The sequence below is a fragment of the Scardinius erythrophthalmus genome, assembly GCF_964197995.2.
Source record: "Scardinius erythrophthalmus genome assembly, chromosome: 15".
NCBI classification, from domain to species: domain Eukaryota; kingdom Metazoa; phylum Chordata; class Actinopteri; order Cypriniformes; family Leuciscidae; genus Scardinius; species Scardinius erythrophthalmus.
In genome coordinates, this window is record NC_138235.1 from 35,819,608 (window position 1) to 35,841,805 (window position 22,198).

At 37.0% G+C, this 22,198-nt stretch overlaps 2 protein-coding genes across 4 annotated transcripts in view; one reads left to right on the forward strand and one right to left on the reverse strand.

The window, feature by feature from the left end:
* Positions 1-15,564, forward strand: part of gmeb2 (glucocorticoid modulatory element binding protein 2) — a 46,487-nt gene extending 30,923 nt beyond the window's left edge. Inside the window, exons 1-10 of one of the 3 annotated variants that reach the window (XM_081386051.1) lie at positions 3,016-3,084; positions 3,524-3,692; positions 3,773-3,852; positions 5,689-5,813; positions 6,851-6,954; positions 10,397-10,554; positions 11,871-11,939; positions 12,031-12,168; positions 13,155-13,277; positions 14,319-15,564. In XM_081386051.1, coding sequence (XP_081242177.1) covers positions 3,559-3,692; positions 3,773-3,852; positions 5,689-5,813; positions 6,851-6,954; positions 10,397-10,554; positions 11,871-11,939; positions 12,031-12,168; positions 13,155-13,277; positions 14,319-14,902 — 1,515 coding nt within the window. In that variant the 5' untranslated portion in view covers positions 3,016-3,084; positions 3,524-3,558 and the 3' untranslated portion in view covers positions 14,903-15,564. Of the gene's footprint in view, positions 1-3,015; positions 3,208-3,523; positions 3,693-3,772; positions 3,853-5,688; positions 5,814-6,850; positions 6,955-10,396; positions 10,555-11,870; positions 11,940-12,030; positions 12,169-13,154; positions 13,278-14,318 lie in introns of those variants that run through there. The other 2 variants (XM_081386052.1, XM_081386053.1) reach the window with 2 other exon arrangements.
* Positions 15,565-16,191: 627 nt separating this feature from the next.
* Positions 16,192-18,678, reverse strand: pdyn (prodynorphin). Its single transcript, XM_081386366.1, has 3 exons — positions 18,495-18,678; positions 18,165-18,302; positions 16,192-17,103 (listed from the first exon to the last, which is right to left on the reverse strand). The coding sequence occupies exons 2-3, from the start codon at positions 18,288-18,290 to the stop codon at positions 16,471-16,473; spliced, it is 759 nt and encodes a 252-aa protein (XP_081242492.1). The 5' UTR covers positions 18,291-18,302; positions 18,495-18,678; the 3' UTR covers positions 16,192-16,470.
* Positions 18,679-22,198: the final 3,520 nt, after the last annotated feature.

Sequence of the window (22,198 nt, forward strand, 5' to 3'; positions counted from 1 at the left end):
AGATGGCCTTTGCTGCCTTCTGCCGGGCAGTTGTGTTTTCCTTCTCAATATATGTGATTAAATCATAAACACTTGCTTTTCCACGAGAATGCCTTTCTGTGCGTACAATTACGTGACTCGCGTTCATGGTTTCTATGTTATAAAATTAAATGCTGAATTAATGCTAGGCCTATATGATATTTAAATTAAATGTAGAATTAATTTCCTCGTCAAACTTCACATGACAGTGGAAAAACGAATAGCTACTGGTCTTGAACATGAGGGTCGATTTTCAGGATTGTTATTTTATTCGAATTTTAATATGAAAATAAAAATTAAAATTGTGAACAAACCGGAAATGAATATCATATTATGGTAATAATATCGATGTTACTTCTACCTCCTGAGTCCTGCGTTTACAATAAAAGTTGAATAAGACGTTAGAATAGCAGAGTATAAATGTAAATAATTTAAAACGGGCACAGCGACCTGTCACGTGATGGTTTTCTCACCGTTTGTTTGGAAGAGGCCGATAATTGGTCAGATATCATCCCTTTGCACGTATTTAATAATTTCGATTACACTCCATAAGTATTTGTTCCAACAGAACAAAAACGAAATTATATTTAATAAATAAATACGAAAATAAATATTGTATTAAATAAATACGTTTTAATGGCGGGTTATGATTTTGAGCCATCACGCGCCCCCTGCAGGCCTAAACTCCTCTGCGCCTCAGAGGAACCGTTATTTACGCACACGTGACGTCCGTTTTCGGTGTTGTTTGGCGTTTTAAATCGATAGTTAAAATGTCTAATTCAGTGATTTCAGTAATTTCCAGGCAATATGCGTCCAACACGCCGAATAAACTACTCTACTGCATTTCATTTATATCCATTGTTATTTAGTTATTTGTTTATATGCACAATAAATAGGCCTAGTTACCCTATGTTGGCATTACTGGCAGTGTTGTAGTGCCAAATTAATTACTAAGTAATCTAATTACTGTAATTTAATTACATTTGCCTTGAAAATAGTAAAGTAATAAGGGATTACTCTTAACTTACTCATACTTAATTTTTCTGTAATTTAATAACAGTTACTTCTGATGCAATTGTATTAAATAGCCAACTTCTAGAACTATTCTGTATAAAATAATTGTAGATTTAACATAAAAATTCAATGTTTGTTTTTACTGTTCCCTTTGGTCAGTTCAAGAATAATTTATGCAATTGTATATTGTTTATTTGAAAGAATTAAAAGAGCAGTTTTGTGTCTATCCTTGTATTGATCAACCGAGCGAGGTTGATATGGGATTAGAAAGTAATAAGTAATCCAATACTTTTTGGAGAGAGTAATCGGTACACTGCTGAAGATGTAAATAGCTATAATTAATTAATTAATTCACCCAACACTGATTGCGGGATGTTTTTGTGTGTGTGTGTGTGTGTGTGTGTGTGTGTGTGTGTGTGTGTGTGTGTGTGTTGTTGTTGTTGTTGTTATTATTATCATTTAGAAATTATTAATTTATAAATAACTTATTTATCCGTTAATTTGTTATCCATCTCTTCTTCAGTGTGAGAATCCAGATTAATCCTCAGAATTAGTTGTTATTTCATTGGTTAAGTGTCCACATGTGGAGATAAAAAGGTAAAGAAATGGCCTTTATCTGGCCTTAATCTACACCTTTAGGAATAGAGTGAGCCATTAGTGTAATTTGCAATTTATGAAGTGTTTAAAGGTCAAACTGTACTGTATGTCTTACATGTCATATTAATAACATGCAATAAAATCATTAAAAACATCGACACCGCCAGTACATGACACAGTCAGATAAGCTAGTTTTGCACTGTATTAATCCATTTAAAGTGGTTATATGGTTTTGCCTTTTAAAAAATATTAAGAAATGTTTTCTTATGCTTATTAATGATTTTTTGTCTCTTCATGCTGAGTATGACCGGTTGCATGTGGTGCCGTGACCCGGATGGGAGTGAGGTTTACACACACAGCTCTTACTATGCCCATTACAAATGCAGCTTACAGAAAGCAGAGAAGAAACATCATGTATTTTCTCCTATTATCCACTGACATGCAGCACCTACAATCCTTATCAAATTTCCAACACTGCATGTGACAAATCCTGAAACTGCCCAATGCTACTCAACAAATAAATATAATATTTTGGCCCATTTATGTTGCCTCCCAATAATCAGTGATGATTGAAGAGCATTCAGTCTGTCTAATACTCAACTGGATTGTCTGTTCTTTTAATTCAAACATGTTTGAACAAGTTTCATTACCAGTATTATATAGATATATATTTATTCAGAAATAAATGATAATAAACCATGTTGATTTATGTTCTCTGTGACCCAGAACATATATGCAAAAAATATACAGCTAACTGTTCTATGGATGCACAACCAGCTTAGCTATCGGATACACAAAGCATTCAGTCATGCATAAAATAATCCATATTTAAAGGAGCAAAAAGGTGAAAAAGCATTCCTTTAGCCCATCCAACACAAAGGACATGGGCTCGATTCCCAGCAGGGAGAGCATTTTATAGTGATGAAAATGAATGCAATGTAAGTCGCTTTGGATAAAAGCATCTGTGAAATGCATAAATGTAAATGGAAAAAGTAAAATAAATAAAGCTGAAGTCAGTAAAACAGCTAGAGTTGTATGCAAATTAGAATTCAGCTTTTGTTATCTTTTATTTTTTTCAAATGTTCCTTACAGATACTTGTTTACTATGAGACCAGCTTACTATGAACTTTCCACAAGGCGGCGCATGGAGGCCCATAAAGACGAATCCTCAGAAACTAACTGTGCTTCTTTGGCGCTGGACAATGAATTAAAAGCGAATAATGATACTGATAGGGTTTAATAGCTATTAGATTAAATACAAAGTAGCTATTTTAACTAAAGGAATTGTGTTTAAACTAACCCCGCCCATTTTATCACTCCGGTTTCACTCAAACTTCCATCTACCCACTTTGATTTCTATTGTTTTCCACGCCCCGTGACGTCATCAGAGCGCATGCGCAGTAGAGTCTGTCTGTCCGGCGCTTCCTAAACACGAACGGATTCAAACTCTTGCGGGTAACGTTTCGATTTATACAGTATTATTTGAATTGGGCATTTTTCTCTACCTACACACGTATTTATCGCTCTTTTTTTTCGTATTTAATTAGGTCAATTTGGGCGAAGCGTAAACATTGAGCGGTAAACCTCAAAACATATTTAATCTGTTAGTTCAAGCTTATGAACATGGTTATTATAATTAATCATTGTTAATAAATGTAATTACTGATGACACTAACAAACTATACCATGGTATTACCATTTACCATGGTGTTTTTACTACTCATTTGAATACAAAGGTATAGTAATGTAGAAATCATTACTGAATGATTACTACATTACTATACCTTGGTATTCAAATGAGTTGTTATATGCTATGTATTAAAGTACTATGGTTAAACCATAATTTCTCCACAATACTAATTAAAATGGGCATTTTCCTTTCCACACCCTTCAGATGCTGATTGACAGCTGTCAGATGCTGATGACCTCATGGCCTCGTCCTCTGAGGTGAACGTCCACATGGAGGAGGTGGTGGTGGTTACGACCCCTGACACCGCGGGTCAGACTTCATCCGGTGATGAGGAGAAGAATATACTGGTGGCTTCTGACCTGGAACAGTCTGAGTGAGCATTTCATTCTGTTGTGACTCCCATCATGCACCTCTTTCAGACTCTCACAGCAGGTTTTGTCTTTTCCTGCGCAGGGAAAACATTATGGAGCAATCCATGGAGTCCGAGGCCGAGTCTAGCACCACTCTCTCTCTGCCCAAGGACACTGTGCTGGGTATGAAATTAGTTTTATTTTTAAATGTAGTTTTTATTGAAGTGCCCCTATTATGCTATTTTAAAGGTTCCTAATTTTCTCCTACAACAGGTTTGCATGTATCAAAGGTCAAAAATACTTCTCATAATATACATTGCGCATCGTCTCATTTCTCAAAGAGTCTGAACAGTTTGTTCGAAGATTTAGTCTCTCTAAACCCCGCCTTTCCACAAGACTACTCTGCTCTGATTGGTCCGACAGCCCAGTCTGTTGTGATTGGTCTTCTCTGCTCTGATTGGTCAGATGGTTCAGTCTGTTGTGATGGGTCTTCTCTGCTCTGATTGGTCAGATGGTTCAGTCTGTTGTGATTGGTCTACTCTGTTCTGATTGGTCAGATGGTTCAGTCTGTTGTGATTGGTCTACTCTGCTCTGATTGGTCAGATGGTTCAGTCTGTTGTGATTGGTCTACTCTGTTCTGATTGGTCAGATGGTTCAGTCTGTTGTGATTGGTCTACTCTGCTCTGATTGGTCAGATGGTTCAGTCTGTTGTGATTGGTCTACTCTGCTCTGATTGGTCAGATGGTTCAGTCTGTTGTGATTGGTCTACTCTGCTCTGATTGGTCAGATGGTTCAGTCTGTTGTGATTGGTCTACTCTGTTCTGATTGGTCAGATGGTTCAGTCTGTTGTGATTGGTCTACTCTGCTCTGATTGGTCAGATGGCCCAGTCTGTTGTGATTGATCTACTCTGCTCTGATTGGTCAGATGGTTCAGTCTGTTGTGATGGGTCTTCTCTGCTCTGATTGGTCAGATGGCCCAGTCTGTTGTGATTGGTCTACTCTGTTCTGATTGGTCAGATGGTTCAGTCTGTTGTGATTGGTCTTCTCTGCTCTGATTGGTCAGATGGCCCAGTCTGTTGTGATTGATCTACTCTGCTCTGATTGGTCAGATGGTTCAGTCTGTTGTGATGGGTCTTCTCTGCTCTGATTGGTCAGATGGTTCAGTCTGTTGTGATGGGTCTTCTCTGCTCTGATTGGTCAGATGGCCCAGTCTGTTGTGATTGATCTACTCTGCTCTGATTGGTCAGATGGTTCAGTCTGTTGTGATGGGTCTTCTCTGCTCTGATTAGTCAGATGGCCCAGTCTGTTGTGATTGGTCTTCTCTGCTCTGATTGGTCAGATGGCCCAGTCTGTTGTGATTGGTCTTCTCTGCTCTGATTGGTCAGATGGCCCAGTCTGTTGTGATTGATCTACTCTGCTCTGATTGTCAGATGGTTCAGTCTGTTGTGATTGGTCTTCTCTGCTCTGATTGGTCAGATGGCTCAGTCTGTTGTGATTGGTCGACCGCTTAAAGTGCATGTCGGAAACAAACTCTTCAATTCTCCGCTACAACTAGTGTTTGAGGGTCAAAGTAGACATTTTTCGCCGGCAGCCAATGAAGACCATATGTTGGCATTATGGAAATTTGTTACATTGTTATGTAGGTTTGTAACAGGAAGTGAGACTGGAATTACTGACGACTCGTTTCAGCAGTTCAGAATGGATTATGTCTTTTAGGAGACAATTTTATTTTGTAAAACTTTTACATTCACAAACAGCTATATTACACACTGCATGAAAGGTAAAATCTGAAAAAGCATAACAGGGGCCCTTTAAGATTTTGTTTTAACTTAAAACGAAAATGAGAAATGTTTCCTAGCTGCAACTAGCTAGTTTTATTTTGTCAGTTCATGTAAATTTTTTTTCAAGTAATACATTTTTTTTGAATGGTTTTAGTTTTAGTTAACAATAAAATAACCCTGCATAATATATCATAATTCCGATTTTAACAAGAGACATGCCATGTTCATGTTTACACAGTGAAAATATCCGACGATACGGATGTTGAGGGTGATATTCTCTACCCCATAACCTGTGGCGACAGCAAAGCCAACCTCGTGTGGAAGAAGTTTGTGTGTCCCGGGATCAACATCAAATGTGTGCAGGTAAATACATGATGCAGTCTATTTTAAAACACTTCAAACTTACATTTCTCATGATCTTTTTTGTTTAAGAGGTTGTACTTAACTAGGGATGTCTATTGATTTAGATAATTATCGCAATTAGTCATATATATTTTTCTGTTTTTAGCCAATGCATTCATTTCCTTCAGAAATAATAAAACAAGAAAAGAAAATAATGCTTTTATTATGTTTAAAGTATTATTATTATTATGTTTGCAGTGCTAGTCAGGGCTATCATAGTTGAAATAAAATAAAATATACAAAAACGTATTTTATTTCATCTAGTTGCCAAGGCAAGATTTCTTATTTTCATTTCGCTTATCTTCATGTACTAAAACAACTAAAACTAAAACTGAAATAAAAATGACTAAGAACTATATAGACATATTTTAAATAATAAGAAAGTCAAAAACACACAACAAAAATTGCTAAAACTTTAACTAAAATTAAAATGAAATGGGAAAATATAAACTGATTCAAAATATTAATAAAAACACTGGTGCAAATTACTCATCTCACATTAAACAACATATTAATTCAAACTGCATCAAAACACATGAATATGCAAAAAAAAAAAAAACTTAAAAAAAATGTATTAAGGTCAATTATCATGATTGCTGATTAACCATCTCGCATAAGAACAACAGATTTTCTATTTATCAAACTGCATGAACATCTTAATGTCTTGATTAGATAATATTTTAATGTCTTAATAAGATTTAGTTGTAGTCACTGCATAATTCCCACACTTTCATTAGTGTTCTTTCCTAGATTTGATGGCTTTCCTATTATTATAGAATGTGGGAAAGCAGCATTATTAAAGAAGGAGCAGATGTGAATGATAATGTTTTATGATCGTATAGAAACTTCATCTTGCAATACAAATTAAGAAAATAATCATCATAAAAAATTTTGAGTAATGGACTGTCCTGACAGGAATATCCTCGCCACATAGACCATTTCACATGCGCTTGATTTGATATATAACTGTCTGTGCTGGACGGCTTGCTGTGTTCCAGCTGAACGAGCATCTCATCAGTCCGAAGGAGTTCGTGTATATAGCGGGAAAATCCACGCTGAAGGACTGGAAGAGAGCCATTCGCCTCAATGGGACCATGTTAAGGTTTGTGGCACTGGGCAGAAAAAGAATATCAACTAGAAATACATCCCAGCTCTGGACGTTTTTATATTAGTATATGGTGGAATATAAAGCACAAACACTTGTCTCGCTAATCTTTTCTGCCGTAAGGATGTGTTAAATTAATCAAAAGTGACAGTAAAGACTTTTTACATTGTTACTTGTTTCAAATAAATGCTCTTTTTAATGTTCTTTTCATCTCCTCAAATTTTAAACACACCTGTTCTCAACATTGTTAATAATCAGAAATGTTTCTTGAACAGCAAATCAGCGCATGATTTCTGGAGGATCATGTGACTCTGAAGACTAGAGTAATGATGCTGAAAATTCAGCTTTGATCACAGGAATACATTACATTTTACTATATATTCAAATAGAAAACTGTTATTTTAAATTGTAGTAATGTTTAACTATATTTTACTGTATTTTTGATTAAATAAATGCAGCCTTGATTAACAGAAGAGACTACTTTCAAAAACAAGCCCCCCTGTAGTCAATAATTGTATCCCTTTAAACTCATCTTTGATCACCAAAATTACATAGATAAACGTTTTTTTCCTTAGTAAAAAAGCTCTTCGTTCCTTAAAATAGCTTGAATGTAACTCTACACCCTTGCCTCATTTAGTATACACAGTTCTATAAATATGCAAATGAGCCCCACCTCCACTCACTCACTCAGAGATCCACTCGTTGATGATCACATGTTGATCTGATTGGTTACAAGGTAGTTTGTGACGTCAGAAACACCAGCGATTTCAAACCGTGTTTTTGAGACTGTCTTTGTTTCAATGCAGTTTTAAGGAGATTTTACACATGTTTGTCTTAAAGCACATTAAAAACACCACATAGACATATAAACAACATTAAAAGCTTGATTTTCAGCACAGGGGGACTTTAACAAATCTTAAGACCCCAAACTTTTGAGCATGGTGTGTATACCATAAATTCAAATCATTCAACTCCTACAAAAGTGAAATTAATAAAAGATGGCTATTTTTTCTTTGGAATACTGTGCATTGAGGAATTGTTCACAATAAGATCAGGTATGCTTATTAAAGCAGTAAATGGAGACATTGTGTTTTTATGTTGACTTTAAAGGACAATTCCGGTGAAAAATGAACCTAGGGGTAATTAACACATGGTTACCGAGTCGATCGTTCCCTGGGATGCGTTTTCATGATAATCGAATGTAAAGAGTTTTATCTCTAAAAACAGATTAGCTCATAGCAGTAGTATATGGGGCACAGAGTAAGTAAAAGTAAATCCACTTAATCTAGTACAATCTAGTTAATACCACTAACAAGGCTCAAAATAGCCTCACACTAACACGGTAGCATAATGAGGGTCCCTACATGCAAACCGAAGCATTGAGAACTTTGTAAGTGTACAGACAGTTTAATAAGAAGATACTTTATAAGACAGTACATTACGCGTATACAGGCAGGAGCCATCTTGGAAAACAGTCTCGACTAGTCGAGCCACGAACGCCGTGCTAAGTGAGATGAACTGTGACTTGGAATCTCATATGGTCCGTTGTTTCCGGAAGAAAGCACTGGACGCAACAGAGAAAATAAATAAATAAAAATAATTTAAAAAAACGTAATTCCTATCGACCAGCTCACTTAGCACGGCGTTCGTGACTCGACTAGTCGAGACTGTTTTCCAAGATGGCTCCTGCCTGTATACGCGTAATGTACTGTCTTTATAAAGTATCTTCTTATTAAACTGTCTGTACACTTACAAAGTTCTCAATGCTTCGGTTTGCATGTAGGGACCCTCATTATGCTACCGTGTTAGTATGAGGCTATAGGCCTTTGTCACACTTCCTGCTTCCGGAACGCGGGGTAGGGATTCAGAACTTCCGGTCAACAGTATTTCTCCATAAGGATTTAGATTATCAGCCATAATGTCTAAACCATCCGAGGTAGACTGACCAGGAGCTATGATGTTGTGAAACAAAGGTTTTTGCTCCTGTAGAAGCTATAAGTTCGTATGAAATCAACCCTGTTTTAAGAAAAACATGTTTTATCCGCGATCTTATGAAAAAAAACTACACTACCCACAATCCTAAGCGTAGCAGCAACGTCTGCTGATTGGTCCAACTCGCTGTTACCATAGAAACGTTTACCTAACTGGCGAACGGCCCGCCGCTGTTGTTGTAGTGTACCGGGTTGCTCTGCGTCAGGACGTAGACAGCCATAACTCAGCTTTCACGCTTTTCCACTTGAGAGTTTTTATTTACCATCCGAACCACATCGTCATATGTGACTTCAGGCAGGTTGCGGAGAGATTTGGTCCAGCGGTCTCTATCGGACTCCGCCATTGTAAAAAGCTAACCGGAAGAGCCGTATCCCTACTAACAGACGTACTTCCGGTCTTCAATTTTTTCGTGATATAGGCCTATTTTGAGCCTTGTTAGTGGTATTAACTAGCGATTTACTTTTACTTATTCTGTGCCCCATATACTAACGTTATAAGCTAATCTGTTTTTAGCGATAAAACTCTTTACATTCGATTATCATGAAAACGCATCCCAGAGAACGATCGACTCGGTACCCATGTGTTAATTACCCCTAGGTTCATTTTTCACTGGATTTGTCCTTTAAGTTCCAGTCCTCCTTATATTGTTGAAGATGAAGGAACTATTGTTCAGCTGTAGCTCCTGGGCCCAGTTTTTCAAAAGTAATCCAGTGGGATTTCGGATCACGGATTGGATCAAATCTTGGAAATGGGTTTTTCAAAAGCAAAAGAGGGATTCTGAACTAAGATCAGATCATGTTATCTGATCTTAAATTTGATCTGGATCAAACCTGCCCTTTGGGTTTTTCAGAACTTTGAACTCGGTTTGGGATCTATTTGATCCAAAAAAACAGGATTATCCTGATCCCATCAGAAGGGTGGATTCAGTTGTGATTTTTCGAACCAAATAAAACCAGAGAGGTTTTTTTTTAAAGTGAATGATCACAAAATCAATGTTTACTGATGATATATACATTTCTTCATATTTGAAGCATATATGAAGCATGTCACATCTAATGAGATATGGTAAAACAACAAAATCTACAATTTAACATTATAAAAAAATAAGGAAAGTAAAATGTTTCTGTTTATTACAGTGTTTCTGTGTCTTAAAATTAAAATAAACAAATGTTATTTGTGGCCACCGGTATTTTGCCAACTGTTGTTCTTTGCTAAGCCAGTAGGCGACACTGTTGGTTCCTTTTAAGGCTCTAGTAAACAGGATTTGGTGATCCTGAAAAGTTCCTATCCAGATCAGATTGATCCAATCCGATGTTGCTTTGAAAAACTGGCTCAAAAGTAAGCTGGATTACGTGATCACGGATCGCAAAAAAAAGGATTATTAAATCCGGATCAATTTTATCTGGATTAAACCTTTTGAAAAACCGGGCCCTGGTTCTTCCTACAGGAAGATCATGGATTCAGGAGAGCTGGACTTTTATCAGCACTCCAGACTGTGTTCAAACACCTGCCGCAGTACCAAGATTGACCTGGTGGGGTCCCGAGTGTCTCTCAGCAGCCAGCAGTCCACAGAAACGGCTCCTGCGACCCCCGCCTCAGTGGACGGTACCGACACACAGTCAATTTCAGTAGTTTATGTGTAGACTTTCACATATGTTTGCACTTCAGAATGATTGTCATGGTAGTGCCATTAATTGTTTGAACAGGGCTAATGTTTAACACGTTAATTTGGTATGATTATTTATAGAAAAAAATAACCCGTTAAAATGATTAATGCTTTTAACGCGCCCAGCTCAGACCTGTACTTCATCTTACACTGCATGCAGTTTAGTTATGAACATTATGGCTGATACCGATAATTGCCGATAACCGATATATTGGTTGATAAATCCAAATTTTTATATATTTTTTTAGAGCCTGATTACAAAAACAAAAGTCTCACCATTAAAATCCATGTCCCAAGCACACAGTTATGATGTTCTCATTATAATTTGATGTAGCCCATATGACAGACTTGTGCTGCACATGTTGCACTTTACTGTATCTTCCTTTTTTGAAGTGATTCCAGTCATATTTCAAGCAATTCAAAACCATCATGTTGAACAGTGCGCATCTGAAGTGTCTCAACTGAAGGAAATAATACATTATTTATCGGCTTTAATATATTGGCCAAATATCGGGCCGATAACATTAAAAATGAACATATATCGGCCAATACCAATATGGTAATATCGTGTTACATGTTAGACACAATAATGTCAACATTATCTGTTTTTGCCCAATTTTGGCAATGAAAACAGTTCTAATGAAAGCCAGAGCAGAAGTGTTGTGCTTCTCCGTGCAACACACAGCGGTGTTTCATTACTGAATGAATCTGTGGTTTTTAACAAAACAAGAGAGCCAATGATTCAGTGACTCATTCAGAAAGATGTTCACTTGCTTTGTTCCCGAACGAATCAGCCGTTAGAATGAATCGGTTGAGTGAACGACTCAATGACTCACTCAATTAGTGACTTGTTGCCACATACTGGCGGTTTTTGTTTAATATTTAGAGTATCATTTCATTTTTCCTTCATATTCATGCCGAGCTACATTAAACAGTCTGTATAAATATACCTAAATGCCACTTCAGATGCTGCTTCTGAAAAAAAAAATGCTATAGCCACATGGTAGCCTTAAACGTTTATGTGTAATAAATTCTATGCTGAATCAAAATATTTCTTTCTAACACTACTTTTTGTAATGTCTATTCAATGTATTTCTCATCAAACACTAAATTAACTTTTGGGGTAATTTCTCGCAAAAATTGAGGTGTGATTAATTTGTGATTGATTTAAATAATAAATTGGCATATCATCATGTGATTAATTAGATTAATAATGTTAATTGCTTGACAGTCCTAGTTTCTATTGCTGTTTCAGTGAATGGATGTTCAGCTTCGTTTTCCACAGATGGGGACGACAGCACTGAATGGGTCACGGCTATAGGAGGTGAGAGGCGCTGCTAATGTCTCTGACATTTTAAACGATCTGTGTAGTTAATTGGTTTAACTCTTTCACCGGACATTCTTTTCCATGTCAGAGGACACCATGACCTTCTGGAGAGGACTGAGGGATGCTGGGCTGTTGGAGGAAGTCATGGAGGATCTGGAGAGACAGATCCAGGAGATTCTCAAGGGCCTCGAGGAGCGAATCCAAGACCCGCCACTGCAGGTCAAAGGTCAGAGTTATGCCACAAAACCTGTTCATACTACACAATCTGATGCTGCAATCAGTTTGAGCCTGCTTACATAAATTATTACATTTTTAAAAAATTATAACACTTTTATTATAGATGCATATACTGTATATATATATATATATATATATATATATTCATACATACATATAATTAATTACAATAATAATAATATGAAATATGTCACATTAATAATTATATGATGTTAAAATTAAATAATCTATATAATAATTATTATTAGTGTAATAAAATATAGAACTATTTTAATATAATATTTGTATGTATTCTCAATATTTCAGAATATATTGCATCAGATTGTAGTCTTGTTGTTTAATGTTCAATTTGTGGTAAATGAGTTTATATAATTGAAATGCTATTTTAGATTTGATTTGATTTTTATTATTTTCTGTTTGCATTTTAATTCTAGTATTTTGGCATTTTGTTGTGCGTTTTTGTAATTTTTAATATTTTTTTAATGTCTAAATAGCTTTTATTAAGTTTTAGTTTATTATTTAAAATGAGAAACTAGCTGAAATAAGATAAGTGTAATATAAATATAAATGTTTATATATATATATGTATATATGCCAGGGTTATTATCGTTAACTTTAATATTTTTAGTCATTTATAACATTGTATATTTATATTTATATTCATATAGATTATGTAGAATTTTATATATATATATATATATATATATATATATATATATATATATATATATATATATATATATATATATTATATTCTTGTTGTTTAATGTTCTGTTTGTAGTAGGTAAAAAAAAAAAAAACAATTACATATATGAATATATATTTTAATATAATGCTTTAACTGAAGCAAGACATTTATGTAAATATATTCCATGTCTGTTTTTTTGTGATTCAGTATGCTGCAAATGGACACAAATGTTCTATTAAACTTCAGACTGATTCGATATATTGTTCATTATATGAATCTGTCAATAGATGCCGCTCTGCTCAACAATATAGTCCAGAACTTTGGGATGTTGGACCTGGTGAAGAAAGTTCTTTCCAGTCACAAAAGCCAGATGGACCGCTGTAGGGAGCAGTACACACGCAGCTTAGTGGGTCAGTACGTGTGTGTGTGCGTGCATGTGTGTGTTTCTCCATATCCAACCACACATTTTGGGTTGATTTTGTGCATACTAGCATTGTTGTGGCTGCATCAGGTTTTTAAAGAGGAAAACTAAGCACTAGGGCTGCATGAATGATATGAAATCGAATCGAATATGATTATCAAATCGTGACAGCTGCAACTTAATTGAATGAATGAATTAATGAATGAATGAATGAAAATATTTATTTCGAACTGTTAAAAGAAAGAAACAAATAAAATATACAAACGAGTAGAAAAAGGAAATGTATACTCAACATAATACTCAACCCATTTGAGAAAAGGGAACTTAAAAAAACATAAATATAAATTAAATAAACTGTGAGAGGTTCAACCAGGCGCTCAGGTAGAGTCAGAGGAGTTTAAGATAGGTGCTCTTGGGGTAGGGAAAAAAAATCCAAAGGAAAACAAAAGCAGGTCCCAGGCACTCAGTCAAAATAACAGAAGAAGGATCAGGTTAAAAAGCCTTTAATGAATGTGGCTTAAGTCATTTTAAAAATATATATATATGCACCAACATGTTTCGACCAACAAAATGGTCTTCATCAGGGCAGTCATTATAAATTAAATAAATGCATGCACTGTGTTTTGTGAATTTTCCTAAACTAGTAATGAGAAGCTTCAAGTGCTCCCTAAGGTGTTGTCAAAATAAAAGTTAATTTATTTAAAAGTAAAAAAAATTGACAGCCATAAGTATTTTTATTGTAATTTTACAGTTGTAATGTAAAATAAAATTATTATATTATTTTCTTAAATGCTTGATTTTTTTTTTATAGTGAAAAGTTACACCACTATGGTAATATTTCTTATTTAGTTTTATTTAGTAATAATAATTAAAATAATGATTATTATTATTAAATAGCTACACAAAACAACACATTTTGTGTGGAGCCTTATAAACAAGTGCAGCAAATTATTATTTTTTTCCGCAATTTTCATCACAAAAATCAACAAGTTTTTAAGAAGTGACTTTTTTTAACTCTTTGCATTTCTAGCCCTAGAGCAACAGTGTGACGAGCATCGCAAACGCGCCAAAGAGCTGAAGAGCAAATCTCAGCACCTCAACAATGTCCTGATGACCTTGACCCCCGTGACCTCGCCTCCCACTGCCAAACGCCCCCGTCTGACCCGTGCCGTTTCGGGCCCCGCCACCGTGGCCCCGACCCCCGCCCAGTCCACGCACTTCACCCTGCCCATCACCCAGCTCACCGGTATCCCTCTGTCGGCTCAGACTCAGTCTCCGCTGATTGGCGGATACACGGTGCTGACGTCACCCGGGGGGGGCGAACTGCATCCCGACGGCTCCAATCTGACCGTGCTGAGCGCTGCCGGCGTCCCACAGGGCTCCGCGGGACACACGTTTGTGAAAGTGGTCAGTCCGTTTCAGCTGGTCACCTTGCCCACAATGGCAGGAGGAGCCACGCTGCAGAACCTGGGAGCACCAGTAGGGGGCGCTGCAGGCAACACTGTAGTCGCTGTGCCCGTTAGTACTGTCAGTAGCATAAACACTGCCGTCGTTGAGACCGTCGGGCCGCAAGCAGACGCTGCGACAGAACAGAGAGATGACCAGAAGGAGTGAAAATCTCCTGAAAGCCAGGAAAAAGTTGCGTGTTTTTTTTTGTTTTTTTTTGCGTAACGTCAATGTATCACAAATTTTGTATAGGGAGGATGAACTTTTTTGCTTTTTAATGAGGAATTTGCAACTTTTTTTTTGCAAAAACAGCCATGGTTTGCTAATGAAAGTCTTTTGTTTGCAATTCATTTTGATTTTATTGTAAACTGATTACAATGTGGTGAAATACAGGATAAACTGTTTAAGGATATTTTAAATGCTAATCCTTAAAATTCTGTTTGACCAGTGTGTATAATTTGTAGTTATGTGTTTTTGATGTAACGCTCACTTTGATATTTATCCTGTGCACATTATTTTTTCCATACTGATGTTTCATATTAGTATTTCTGAGTACTTCATTACAGTGGAATCTGTTCCTGACTCGTCATTGATTATTTAAAATTGATTAACCATCCTGTCTTTCAAAATAAATATACATTGATTGTACAATACAGCAAATTGACCTCAAAATCAACAACGTGATATCAGGGATTGGGGGGGGGGGTGTCCAATTCTGCACAGGCAGTCAATATAAAATAGGCTGAATCTTCCTCGAAATGGACTGTTTTGCAGTCTTTTAACCACTTACCATAGTAAAACAATGTGTAGAGTCATAAGCTCTCTGGTGCATTTTTGTGTATCACTGAGTGTTTCTTCATCACAGTTCTTCAAGTGTTGTATTTAACTTGTAATTTTGACCAACAGGTGGTGCTGTTTATCTAAACATTCTGCACGTGAGATTTGACTTTAAAGGGATAGTTCATCCAAAAATGAAAATTTTCTCATTACTTACCCTAAAATGTTCCAACCCTGTATGAGTTTCTTTCTTCTGTTGAACACAAAAGAACAAATTTTGTAGAATGTTGGTAACTAAACAGTTTATGGCATCCATTGACTTCCATAGGAAAGAAAATACTATGGAAGTCAATGGGGTCCATCAACTGTCTGGTTATCAACATTCTTCAAAATATCTTCTTTTGTGTTCAACAGAAGAAAGAAACTCGTATCAGTTTTAAACAACCTGAGGGTGAGTAAATGACATAATTTTCATTTATGAGTGAACTATCCCTTTAAGATGGACAATTCCTGAAAGATAAGGAATCTTTTTTGGATTAGACTAAAAAGGGGTTTAACCTTAGTAAATCGTATAGTAACATAGCAATGCAATTTCATGTTTAATTTATTAGAAATTGTAATGTGCTCGAAAAAATAATTAAAGTGGAGGGGAAAAAAGTCACACAAAACATTACCCGAACAATGTTAGCAGGTAACCTAATGGTCTTGCCCTTTATTGGTCATCTTAAACAAGCATTATTTGCAGTAGCTATGTATTGATTGCTTACATGGGGTAAAGTTCACTGGAAACAACAAGTGGTCGGTCACTGAAACGTCCTGAGGGCATGATTGACAAGTTGATAGTGGATGATTGATAGCGTCCAGAGGTCAGCAGCAATTTCGGTTTGCCATTTTGGGGGGGTGGGTGGGCGGGCAATGCGTAGGCAAAATGAGTTCTGATTGAGTTATGATACAACAGCCTATAAAGCATAGTCCTCGTGCGATGAGGGCTCTTCGTCAGAGCGCACGGAGATTTTAAAATGGCGCCGTAAAAAACCGCCATATCGCTTTTGGTTGTCCCATCTCAACTTCGGGCGAATTCTTCGCATAAAACCACCGTATCGCTTCTGTAACACCTGCCGGCTGGTGTTGTCCACCAAGTCGCTTCTTTTAGGACCGAATTTGCGAAGAAAACCACCGTAACGTTTGACTTCATTCAAAGGAACTTCGTTGTTGTAAAGTCCCGTTTCGTTTTCCGCCGTAATATCGTCGCCCTCGTCGTCTTCCGTGAACGACGGGACGTCTCGCTCGCTCAGTTTCGAGAGGGATTCTCCGTATTTCTTCGCGAACAATCCTTTTAGAATGGCGTTCTCCTTCCAGGGTGAGGCGAAAAATTTCTTTTTATTCTTATCGATCCTCTTGATGAATCCCCCGTATCGTTTGACCAGGTTGTATGGCTTGTCTTGGAGATCCTCTGCGTTTAGCGCGCTTCGGTCGCCGTCGTCGTCTGGGTCGAGGTCCGCTAATTCATCTGAAAGCTCCTGTAACGCTTTCTCACATCTGTCTAGTGTACCAGAAGATGGGACTGCTCCTTCACATTCTAAAGTACAAGTCTGCAAAAAGAAAAGTGGGACAAACTTGACTCTGTGCACTCTTGAAAATAAAAGTTCCGTTATAGAACCTAAAGGGTTTTACAGTCGGATGCCTAAAGTTCCAAAAAGAACGTTTTATTTCTTTTCTTTTCTTTAAAAACATCACATAACTCAGAAACTAATAGGCTACACGGTCTGTAGGACCATATATTTAACGTGTTTTTTAATCTCAAAAAGAACCTTACAGAAACAGAACCATATCAGATTAGAAACAATTTGGGTTTGATTCGGAAACTTTTCAAGTATGAAGAACATTTTATTTATTTACCACGTTTTTTTGCGGATTGATTACAATTTGTATAACCTACTACAAATACAATGGTTAAACTATGGTTAGTGTAGCAAACCCATTTTTAATTTGTGGTTACCATGGTTTAAATACAATGACCATGTTTTTTTGGGGTTTATTTGAGTAAAAACCATGGTTCATTTTCGTAAGGGATTTAGGCTATATCTTTTTTTCACCGAAACTATATGCAAACTATCCTTTATGTACTTGCAAAATCTATCATTTTTTCCTCAGTATATGAAGAAGGTTTTCCCAAGATCGTTATATCTAAAGGAGCGCGCGTACGTCGCGCTCTCCATGGTGCTGAATGCGCGCGCCCCAGAGAGAGTTTAATTGCAAAAAATGACAAAAGAAATCCATTTTCAGTTTTGAATTTTTTCCATTACAGATAGACATTTCTATTTGTTAATTTACAAATGCTTATTATTTATTTGATTTTGTTTAAAACTCATTGCATCTAATTTTTCATTCGTTTTACCATAATACTGCCATTTTTGCTTCATTTGCTACTCGACCAAAATTTATTTAATGCTACATACTATTTGCACTTCTGATTAGATGCTAACTTTATTTTTCTGTACAGTACAAGTACAGAGCAAATAACGACAAAGTTTAATCCATTTCAGTCGGTTTTGCTCCTGATCGTGCATCACATTTATAACAAAATTAAGCGCATGCAAACTATATCTGGTCATAAGTGGTTTAAAATGAGGAGAACTGAGGGTGATCTTACCAAGCGGTTCACTACAGTGTCCAGGTCGGAGATCTGTTGCGCGCATCTCAGGCATTGCGCTGAACAATCTGCCTGACTCAAGGTTGGCAAGCTCAGCATCAACACCAAAACATACCACTCCATCATTCACTGGGATTCCTGTGGTGCGAGAGAAGAAAACATAAAACAAGTGACACTATCTTCCTCACAGGATCCACTTTATCTTCTCTTCAGGGATAATTCACTGATGTTTGAGGTTATTTAGTCTATGTTGTCTTTTTATTACCAGTTTCATATCCAAAACCTTTTGTATACAGGCACGTGTGCCAACACTAAATCTACTCCCGTTACCTTGAATGCCTACAGAGCTTCTTGTTGTCCAAGCGTCAAGGCGATCACTTGGTGAAGCTGGTTGAAACTTCTTTGTTCTGTCCTTCAATAGTCACTCTTTATCCATCCACGGCTCTTATTTGGACTCAACCCAGCCTCCATACTTTTATTCACGCAGCCCACACACCCCTCCGAATGAACGTCTATCTGACCAATGGGAACAACGGGCCAGTTGATTGACAGGTCCCACCCACACAGTGATGAGGTCGCATCAGCAATAGCTTGGCTAATAAAAATATTAGGCTCTGATAATGAAATTACTATGAAATGCAAAACTGTTATTTAACATAATGGATATTCCTAATGGTTTTTAATTAGGCTATTCACTTCACAGTATTTTAAGGGCAAAATACATAGTCTTTCATAGAATTATAAACACCCACTTTGAGGAGAAGGATGTGCCACGGGTAACTTGTTGAGTTGTGTTAGCTCAAGGCTGCAGGCTTGTGTTCTCTTCTCAAAGACTGCAGCTCCTCATTTGAATGTCCTTGCAAGTCCTTTGCTAAACATTTAGTGCCAGAAACACACTTTTGGCTTGGCTATATAATATCACAAGATCAAGGCCCAGATATCAGCATTTGTCCTCTATTAACCTGACGTCATTCCTACTTAACGATGCTATAAACCACTCTCAGTTTCTGGAACTTCAAAATTGTGCGATTCAATGAAATCTTGTAGCCTATAGGCTATGACTCATTTCTAATGAATCTGCATCGCGATAGTGTCAAACCTTCTAAAACACTAACGTTTTTTTAATACGCTTGTGATATGCAAGTCTATAATATCTTGATAAATAATGGCATGCATTAATGTTTTTGCTGTATGGCCTGTTGCGAGCTTATGTAGCTCCGCCCCTTTTCAGCGCCGCTCGTTGTGTCTTCCGGTTTGTATTTTCACAGCATGACGGTAAAATCTTAGGGATTTATGAATGAAGCGCTGCTTTTAAATTCTTCCCAGTCTATTGACCTTTGTTATGATCCGCTTCAAACATTACAACACTCATAGTAACGTTCGTTAACTCTACAATAAGTAAATCCACGTTCACTAGCTAATTACTCAGCAACAAAAACAGAAGTTCAAACACAAAATTTTACAGATGGCTGCGTGCTTGTTTCTCTGGCTCATAAGGTCTATATATCGTCTATAGCTTGTTTGCATATGACGTCACGTCACTGCGTTGCCATGGCGCGAAATGCAGATGGGGGGCAGGAAGTGTTGTGCTACATTTAGGAAGCACTATAACAAACTCAAAATGCCTATGTTTTGCGTCGTTTATCAAGCTTTTCAATTTTGCTTATAATTTCTATAATTAGCAAAAAGCATTTGTGTTAAATAGGAATACATTGTAATAATGTTAATCAACCAGACTAAATCACACGACTGTGCAGCAGTTCACATGCACTCACAATAAAAATACAATATAATTTAAACAAAGACAAGCTCATTATACAAAGGAAATAACATCTAGACAAATTGGGTTGCTTTATAGTTAAAAGAATGTCATGAACGATTAGGCTATAGATGTATTGATTGCATTAGTGCGTTATATTGAAGAGTGTGCGCCTCGAGCGCACGGCTGACACAACAGGAAAGTTCGTGTTTCTGAGTTTTATATTCTGAAATATACCGTGACAACATCTCATCTGACAGAGGACTGTGCGGTGCTGCTGACTGCGTTATTTATAAAAAAAATAATTGCTGTGAGATTTTTTGCTTTTGCGCGCAAATCCTGGAGAAATCTAGAATAGGCTGAAACACGTGGTGCGTCTCTGTGTGAGACAGATCACCAGTCAAAAACAGCAGCAAAGCCATAGCACAATGAAATAAGGCAACTTATGATTTCGGAGGTTTAGAATAGGCTATTGTCCGGTTTCATATTTGTCAGTCAAAATTTCAACATACATTCGGGACTGAATAAGCCCCGGCAAAATCGGCTGGCCGCCTACTCTGCTTGCAAACCTAGGTCTGCGGTATGGGTGGAGCCGAATCGGAAAATGCCCGTGTGTGCAGTGATCACTTCGTCAAGGTGAGTTAATACAACTTATGTGGCTAGTATGTTTGTGTAACGTACCAGTTTCTGAACTTTGTAAAGTCAAAGTAGCCTAATTGTTTCTTCTTTTCTAGTAAGTTTGTACCTGAAGACAAACGTAACGTTACAGGCAAATCTTTCAATTCAGTTGAAAAATCGCTCCTCTTCATAACGTAAAGATCGCGTCCAACATATATTTCGATTTTTTTGTTATATCTTTCTTTTGTAATAGCGTCTAAAGTAGTACAGTGTGGACTTTCCTCCATTCCGCTCTTCACTTCCTGCCCTCCATCTGAATTTCGCGCGTCATCACAATCACGTGACTGCAAACCACCTATTGAAAAACAGGTGAAAAAACACGCTCTGACTAATTAGTTGATGTTTCCCGAAAGAAACATCAAGTTTCTACAAGTGCTAGCGAGAAATTAAGACTTTTAGGGGGATCTGGACACAATCTGCGGAGGTTCCCGCGCAACAAACATTGCCGCTTGCCAACGCTAGTTATCTTACAGACTTTTCAAACAAATTACTAAAACGATTATTTTTGTAATATCAATATCAGCCTACTGTTCGTTACCTCGTCCCGCTCATGAGTAAGCCGTCTGTGTGGTAAATTATTGTAAGATAACGTTTGTGGTTGTGTTTGCGAACAAATAAATGATAGTAAAAGTACAATTATTGTGTTAAAGTTTTAAGCAGGTTTTGGTGTTTGCATAAAAAAGAAAAGAAAAGACCAATCTCTATTCAAAAATTACTGGCTGTGTCCAAAATCACCACCTATACCCTCATTCACTATTCCCTACATTAGTCTATTAATAATTAACTAAAGAGTGAGTGAAAACCAGTGAACGAATTCAGACACTGAGTGCGCTGGAAGGGCTGCCGCTTTATGTTTGCTGTTTAATAATCATTTGACACTTAGCAAACTGGCAGCTCCAGTAGGCCTAGTAATGAAAAGATTTATGTTGAACATTGTCATGGACGCTATAGCATCTATGAAGTTAATAATCAATTAAAAATTAATGTATGATATTACGCCATCATACATTTAAGATGCGGGCGCCATCTTCAGCTCAGAAGCTTGAATTCATTTGGCGCGACTCTCGCAATGCATTATGGGTATTCTCTAGCAGTACACTTGTTTTTGTGGTGCATTATGGGATTAAATGAGTGCACTGGATAATGTCCTGAGGACATATAAATATATTTAGATGCCTATAACTATGTGCTGAATGGTCATGTAAAGACTTGTGTGGTAGCCTACGATCCGCAGTTCTGCCTAGCCAGCGCCAAGAAGACGGCAATGTAAAGAGTGACATTACAGTGCAATTTTAATGATATGAATATTTTCTAGAAATAAAAATTCCAGATACAGCATACTCATTTTTCATCGATTCTTGCACCCAACAACACAACAAGATGACATTTAATAATAAAAATAATAATTTAAGCTCCTTATTATGTAGCCGAATCTGTGCTGGTTTGTATTGGCCGCCTCCAGTTTTCCCTTTGTTTTGCCTCCAGCTAGCGCCGTGACGTAACTGTGACGTCGGCGCAAAAGGGGTCTATGGTTTCAGACACCACTACAAATGGCTGTCCCCTCAAATTGTGCCCGTGATTTTGCGGATACCATAGA

Excerpts from the sequence above, each read along its gene's own strand:
- pdyn (XM_081386366.1), bottom strand. The coding sequence starts at position 18,290 with ATGATGGAGTGGTATGTTTTGGTGTTGATGCTGAGCTTGCCAACCTTG. Across the intron at positions 17,104-18,164 it reads ACACTGTAGTGAACCGCTTG|ACTTGTACTTTAGAATGTGA; the intron begins GTAAGATCACCC and ends TTCTTTTTGCAG.